Source organism: Strix aluco, chromosome 22 (assembly GCF_031877795.1).
Source record: "Strix aluco isolate bStrAlu1 chromosome 22, bStrAlu1.hap1, whole genome shotgun sequence".
In the NCBI taxonomy this organism is placed as follows: Eukaryota; Metazoa; Chordata; class Aves; order Strigiformes; family Strigidae; genus Strix; species Strix aluco.
Window position 1 is genome coordinate 8,220,344 of NC_133952.1, and position 7,213 is coordinate 8,227,556.

At 56.4% G+C, this 7,213-nt stretch overlaps 1 protein-coding gene across 3 annotated transcripts in view; it reads right to left on the reverse strand.

The window, feature by feature from the left end:
- Positions 1 to 7,213, reverse strand: part of PLEKHM2 (pleckstrin homology and RUN domain containing M2) — a 38,943-nt gene that overhangs the window by 26,720 nt on the left and 5,010 nt on the right. For 2 of the 3 annotated variants that reach the window (XM_074848227.1, XM_074848224.1), the window contains exon 1: positions 3,137 to 3,269. The exons of the other annotated variant lie outside the window; for it this stretch is intronic. In XM_074848227.1, coding sequence (XP_074704328.1) covers positions 3,137 to 3,196 — 60 coding nt within the window. In that variant the 5' untranslated portion in view covers positions 3,197 to 3,269. Of the gene's footprint in view, positions 1 to 3,136; positions 3,270 to 7,213 lie in introns of those variants that run through there. 3 annotated transcript variants of the gene reach the window in all.

Below are 7,213 nucleotides of genomic sequence, written 5' to 3' on the forward strand. Positions count from 1 at the left end.
TAGCTGTGCTCCATTTCCCATTTCTAGGAAAATAAGAGAGAAAAAGTCCTGTTTACCGAGGCTTGAGCGATTCGCTTGGAATTTTTTTGCTGTTGATTTATACAGTATTTACCCACTGCTTGTGCTCTGACCCCCCCCCCCCCCCCGAAATTCAGAAGCACCCTGGAGAAACTCAAATCACAACCAAGCAAAGTCACAGCCACAGGTTTCCGTGGCACAAACTCTGCTCAGGGCTCTGCTGCGGCTCGTTGCCTTCCCCATCTGAGTTGGAAAGAAGCTGACAAGCATCTGGATGGTTTTCCCTGGGCCACCTGGTGAAAATCAGGTATTTTTTCTGCTGCTGCTACTCAAAACCTGACACCACTGACCTCAGCCTTCAGTGGTGGCTTGTCCCAGTTTACCCAGTCTCGAGGTGGGGTTTAGCCCTGGCTACCTTCTATAATAACATCTGACTGTGGACAAAGAGTCCACAAACTCCTCTTTGAGACTGAAGCTGAGAAAAGACAATCTATCATCATCTGGCCGAAAAGCAGCGTGGGGAGCTGTGCACATCACCGCAAACAGATCCAAACCCTCCGCTCTACAACTCAAACCTGCAACGATGGCGAAAGTAAGGAGCAAGCAGCCCACACAGCTAGGAAGCTTTTGAAATCAGAGGAGAGATAGTTGGAAAACTCCTCCCTGCCCCATGACACAATCCCAGCCACGAGGAGTTAGTCAAAACGGATCCAGAGGGAGGGAGAGGAGGATGAACGAGAGCAGGATTTCCCAGCGCGCAGCCAGGGCGTGGGAAGGGTGTACCTGCTCCCCTAACCTACTGCCTTACTCTTCCCACTAACGCAGAGAGAAAGAAAAATATCAGGGACTTGAGGGCTGAAGTTAGACAGGGAAGCGGGAAAAATTAGCAGCTCTGTAGCTGAGGGGGAGCGACGTCCCTGAGGAAGAACTGTATCCCGGGGGTACAAAGGAGGGGTGTGCCAGCGCTGGACTTTCGCCATGCAGTTGAGTTTGGTTTCGTTGGGGTGGTATAAATAAGTCTGTCAGCTTGAAGTCTCAGGTAGGTTCCTACGTTTCCCAGAGTTTTCTCACTCTGAACTGAACAGGAGAGCAAAAGGGGCAGCATTGTGAAAACCCCCAACTCCTTCTTCACCACTGGACTAAGACAGGAGTTGGCAGAGATTGAGGCAGGTCTAGGCAGAGGGGTGTTGGCAGAGCTGCAGTTGATGAGTCCTGTTCAAGTACGATAATAATTAAAATAACCCCCATGTTGATTTTAGAGCATTTCCAACAGGGATCCCCAAGAATTTTCTGAATGCAGATAAATTATGTCCAACAAATCCTGTATGGGAAGTAGTATATCCTCATACATATGGGGAAACTGAGGCAGTAGCGCTGCAGAGCATCGTAAGAGAGCTTGGAGAAGGCTGAACATCCACTGATTTCCAGGTAGGTTATCCTTAATTTTTAGAGGACAGAAAGGTGAGAGACCAGAGGACATGGTCATCCATGGAAGAATAGAGACAGGCTGGGAGAGGTTTGCACATCCATCCTACATCCCAGAGGCGATGTCAGGCCATCCCTTCCTTAATATTGCCAGGGATTAACTCGTGATGGTCTTCGTAAGACAAGCTTTCATGGATGAATCTGTGTCAGGACGCATTGCAGACACCAGGAAAACTCCTATTCCATAAGGCAGCAGAAACCCAACAACTGGAGAAATGTCAGTGAGTCCAGAAAGCCTCCTTCCCCCCAAAACTTGGGATGAAAACTGAAACAAGACTCCCTTTACCTGCTCAAACAGAGCTTGTGTTCTTTCTCAAAGAGGGCTGGGGCTCACACGTGGACCAGGCAGGACACGTGGCCCAACCCAAAACTTCCAGCATGTCCTTACAACTCACTCCTGCGACCGCCCCAGACTCCAGCGTCCTGGTCCCCTTCGTACCGGCACGCAGACGCTCCCCACCAAAGGGATGGGCTTTAAAAAACACCCTCAGCGGTAGCAGATGCTGAGGGGCCAGGAGAAACGAGGGGCAAGAAGCAGAAGGACAGGGTGGGAGATGAGATGTGACGGGACGTGTCTTCAGAGCCCTCATTTTCAGGGCAAGGACAACCCACGGCTTACACCTGCCTGGAGGGAGGACCTCTGGAAAGGGTTTCACACTGGATTCACACAGATCCCCCCACCATACAGCCCCAGGAAAAGGAAGCCCCCCAGGATCCCCCCAGTCCTGTCCACAGGAGAAAGAAACCCTTTCAAAAGAGGGAGCCCCAGGGGGGTAACCCCAGTATATCCTGACCGGCAGAGACAGAGGTTCCTGGGGGTGACCCTGGCAGGGTCCCTTTGGCAGGGTGAGTCAGGGGGTGACCCCAAACCCCCAGGGGTGCCTCTGGGGTGTCCCACGGCACCAGCAAAAAGGATGCCTCCAACCTCACATCCCCAGCACAGGGAGTCTCTAGGGACATCCCCAAACTCACACAGAGGAACCCCTAAAGGTGTCCCCTGCCTCTAGGGTGTCCTTGACCCCATTACTCCCCGGCCCAAATAGTCCCCCAGTGTCTCCAGGGTGTCCCCAGCCGCCTACTTTGGGTGTGGAGGGTCCCCAGGGACTGTCCCTCAGCCCCCACACTTCTGGTGCTGGTGTGTGTCTGGGAGGTCCCCAGGAATGTCCCACAGACAGAGGCAGAAGCAGTCCCCAGGGACACCCCAAGGCTGAGGGGTCCCCAGGGCTGTCCCCAGGCCCAGACCCACATCACAGGGGGGTCCCCAGGACCGTCCCCACCCCCACAGTCACATCACAGGGGGTCCCCAGGACTGTCCCAGCCCCACAGTCACAGCACAGGGGGTCCCCAGGACTGTCCCAGCCCCACAGTCACAGCACAGGGGGTCCCCAGGACTGTCCCAGCCCCACAGTCACAGCACAGGGGGTCCCCAGGGCTGTCCCCAGCCCCACAGTTACAGCACAGGGGGTCCCCAGGACCGTCCCAGCCCCACAGTCACAGCACAGGGGGTCCCCAGGGCTGTCCCCAGCCCCACAGTCCTTGCAGAGGGGGGTCCCCAGCCTCACACCCCTGTCAGATTTCGGGAGGGGGGGTGTCTCCAGGGCCACCCCACTTTCCCCCGCCCCCCCCCGCCCACCTTCTTGACGGAGAGAGAGATGTTCTCCAGGATGCGGTCCTTCACCTCCGCCGGCTCCATGGCGCCGCCGCCCGCCGTTGCCGCCGCCGCCGCCGCCCGCCGCCGCGCCCGCCCGGCGGAGGCCGAGCCCCGGCCCGCCCGCCGGGCCCGCTCGCCGCCCCGCCGCCCCCCGCCGGCCGGCTCCGTCCTGCCGGCTGCCCCGGCCCGGCCCCGGCCCGGCCCGCCGGCTGCGGGGTGGCGGCCTCCGCCGGCGCTCAGCGCGCCATGGCCGCGCCGGGGCCCCCCGCGGCGGGCGCGGAGGCGAACGGGGCCCCGCGGGGAAGAGGAGGAGGAGGAGGAGGAGGAGGAGGAGGGAGCGGAGCGGGGCCGCACTCGTGACGGGCACCGCGCTCCGCCAGGAACTGAGGTCAGGAGGGAGGGACGGGAACGGCGCTGCCCGCCCCCGGCACCGGCACCGGGGACCGCCCCGCCGGGGAGCCGCCTCCCGCCCCGAATGGCGCCCGCGGGCCCCACGGAGGCGGCGGGAGCCGGGGGGGGGAATGGCGCTGGGTCCCTCGAGGGGCAGTGAGGGGAGTGAGGGGAGATGGCGCTGGGGACAGTGAGGGGACATGAGGGGAGATGGCGCTGGGCACAGTGAGGGGACAGGAGGGGAGATGGCGCTGGGTCCCTCGAGGGGCAGTGAGGGGAGATGGCGTTGGGGACAGTGAGGGGGATGAGGGGAGATGGCTCTGGGTCCCCCATGATCCAGTGAGGGGACACGAGGGGAGATGGCGTTGGGGACAGTGAGGGGACACGAGGGGAGATGGCATTGGGGACAGTGAGGGGGATGAGGGGAGATGGCATTGGGGACAGTGAGGGGGATGAGGGGAGATGGCTCTGGGTCCCCCATGATCCAGTGAGGGGACACGAGGGGAGATGGCGTTGGGGACAGTGAGGGGACATGAGGGGAGATGGTGTTGGGTACGGTGAGGGGACACAAGAGGAGATGGCGTTGGAAGCAGTGAGGGGGATGAGGGGGGTGAGGGGAGATGGTGCTGGCTCCCTTGTGATCCAGTGAGGGGACACGGCGTTGGGGACAGCGAGGGGACACAAAGGGAGATGGCGTTGGGTCTTGGCCCAGGATTAAGCAAGGGGATATGAGGGGTATGAGGGGAGATGGTGTTGAGTCCCTCACAGCCCCCTGAGGGGACACGAGGGGACAACAGTGTTGGGTGTCTGCGGAGAGGACATGCGGTGGGTCAGCAGGCCCCAGTCTGGGGACACCAGGCGAGGCGGCCACCGGACACCCAGCCCTCCTAGCCAGGGCCCAGCCGCAGCTTTGCTGTGCTTCAGGGTGCTGGCAGGGGCAGAAAAGAGAAATATTTGGCGGTGTGATGGAAAAAATGGGGGGTCCTGTGTGGCACCCCCGCACCGAGGGCTTCAGCATCCACCTCGGCTAAGGCTGATGTGCTTGGTGGCCCGGCACCTTGGAGCCAAAAATGGGCCAGGTAAGTGTTGCTCAAGCCCAAACCTCCATCGCTGGGAAAAGCTCCTAAAACACCCAAATACAGGCCCCAGTAGACGTCACAGGACAGAGCTAGGAGCTGGTGCAAAGGCTTAATGGAGGGAGGGTTTTAAAGAGACACAATTAATAATAAACCCTCCTCCTGAGATGCAGGTGAAAGGCCCTCGGTCTGGGGCTGTCCCGCAGGGCTGGCTTGTCACCCTTGCGACATTCAACCCTGATAACTGAAAATGGAACTGAAAGTAAAAGCAATTAAAAAAGGAAAAGCCAGCAGCTCTCAGGAGAGCCTTCCCCGCACCATTCCCACCCTTCCTCTGTAAATAACCTGCTGGCAGGGAAGGGAAGGGCTGAGCAAGGACTCGGCCTGAGGAAACACGCCAGGCCAAGCCTTGCTCTTTCCCCGCAGTTGTGGGAATGGCCCAGCCAGTTGAACAGCTTTGGAAACTGGGAGAAACTCCCAGGGAAGGGAACAGAGCGCAGCTCCTTAGTGCTTGGGTTAAAACTGAGCCAAACCATAAAACTCCTTTTTCAGCTCCCCTCCAGCAGCTGGAGAAGGAGAATTGTTGTGCCGAGCGGGATCCCAACAAGGATCAGAGCTTGTCTTAGCACTGGGGGAAGAAGGTAAACACCTCTCCTGCTGAACTGGGGGGAGATGTGAGGGAAACAACCCCACTAAAACGCACACACAGCTACTGAGGAGCAGCCCTGAGCATGAAACACTTAAGCCCTGACAAATCACTGGAGAGACCAGCAAGCTGAAGTCAGCCCCTTTTAAAGAAGCCCAGCAGATCCAACGCACCGTTTTAGTCTTTACTGGTGAGTTTTAGGATTTAAAGCACGCTCAGGATATAAAGAAAACAAGTGGTACAGCCCCAGCCGGCAGGTAAGCGCATCCGTTCATGTTCTTCACCGCTCCGGAGGCACCAGATGCAGCGTCTACACCTGTATAATCCCATGGTAAGGCAGACTTCCCCGTCTCCTACAGTTTTCCTGGATGTTTTGAATGCCCCAAGTCTTTGTTTTACTCCAAGTTAAACGAGTTGGTTGTAATCCCTCAAAGCACCCATCACACAATTAAGGATTTACATGAAAAATTCCCTGCTCTCAGCATTTAAAGACAGCTCAGGAGGCACCATCCCACTCCCACCACATCCTGGTCTGCTTCCTACCCTCTTCCTAAGAGGCTTTTAACACTTTGCTCAGTATTTACAGCCCGAAGTTAGCGTGAAGAACATTACCCACAACGAGAGGAGCCGTCAGGCGCTTGTCGCAGCTGGACAGCGAGGAAGGAGAGGATGAGTCACTGAGGTGTATCTCACCTCCTGCAGCAAAGTGTGCTCGCGGCAAGGTACCGTCCTCCTCAGACACATTCCTTACCACGCAGTGCATGTTCCTTCAGTTATGTTGCCAGCAATCCGGAATGAAATTGAAGAGGCACAAGAAATATTTCAGGAGGTAACAGTTTAGATTTAGGCAAGAAAAAATTTAGTATGAGGAAAAAAACAGGGAAGAAACCGGCAGGTTTATCAGGATAAATGAACAGCGAGCCCCGCATCTCGTGACCAATGTGCAGCCCTGCCAGCACACCTCCATTTCCACAACCCAGCACAAATGTTTTGATTTTAAAACGCTTCCCATTTTCATTTATTAACAAAGGGACAGAGAACTAGACGCTCCTTTGGCAGCTGCTGTTGCGAGGGATTTCAATCACCAACCACTCATATCCTTGTCTGCGTGACTCAACGCTTTTATTGGCAATCATGACAGCACCTTGTAATTAGTAAGCTTGGTTGTCAGAGGCAATTACGCCACAGTGGAGCGATTACACTTCCGAGAGGGTCCTTTGCCCCCAGTGTACCTCCAGGGAAAGAAGAGGTAGAGCAGATAATCCATGTAAGGCCAGAGTGAGTCAAAAGCCAGGCTGGCCAGCAGCATTTCCCAAATCCCATTCTAGTGACAAACCTGCCCAAAAAGTGGTTCACTTGGCAAAGCAACACCAGACACGTGCTAAAACCATCAGGCTGCAGAGGAAGCGAGGCAGCGGACTTCAGTGAGTGGCGCTGCGGAATTTACGAGCGATGGCTCAGCCACGTTTCTTCTGTTGACCGTTCTCGGTGCTATTGTGGTGCAGGAAGTGGAATGATGCAATGCTCACCTCTCTGTACCCGGCTCCTGCTCTTCACGCAGCCTCTGAGCACACGTGACTGCTCAAAAAACCTGCATTTGTCATTTTTAAATTCCAGTCCTCTGGGGGGAGTCCCTCGTCCTCCTAAAGCGTCCACAAAAGAACGCACCCCAACTTGCAGTAAGCTTTACATTTACCGCACAGGGTCTGAGCCTCTCTTGGCCACGTAAGGGGCTGCAGATTTAAAAGTGCTAATGCCCCAATTCAGAGAGTCTGGGACAATCCCAAACGTGAACCACGCTGTTAGGGTTGTGTTAATTTGCACGTCTCTACCAGCAGAATACCACCTTCCCAAAGGAGAAAGGACAAGGCCCAAGTGCTCAGAATCATTTTCAGTCAGAGAATTTAGTCCTTAAAACATCTTAAAACTGCAGTATTGTGGCTGTAT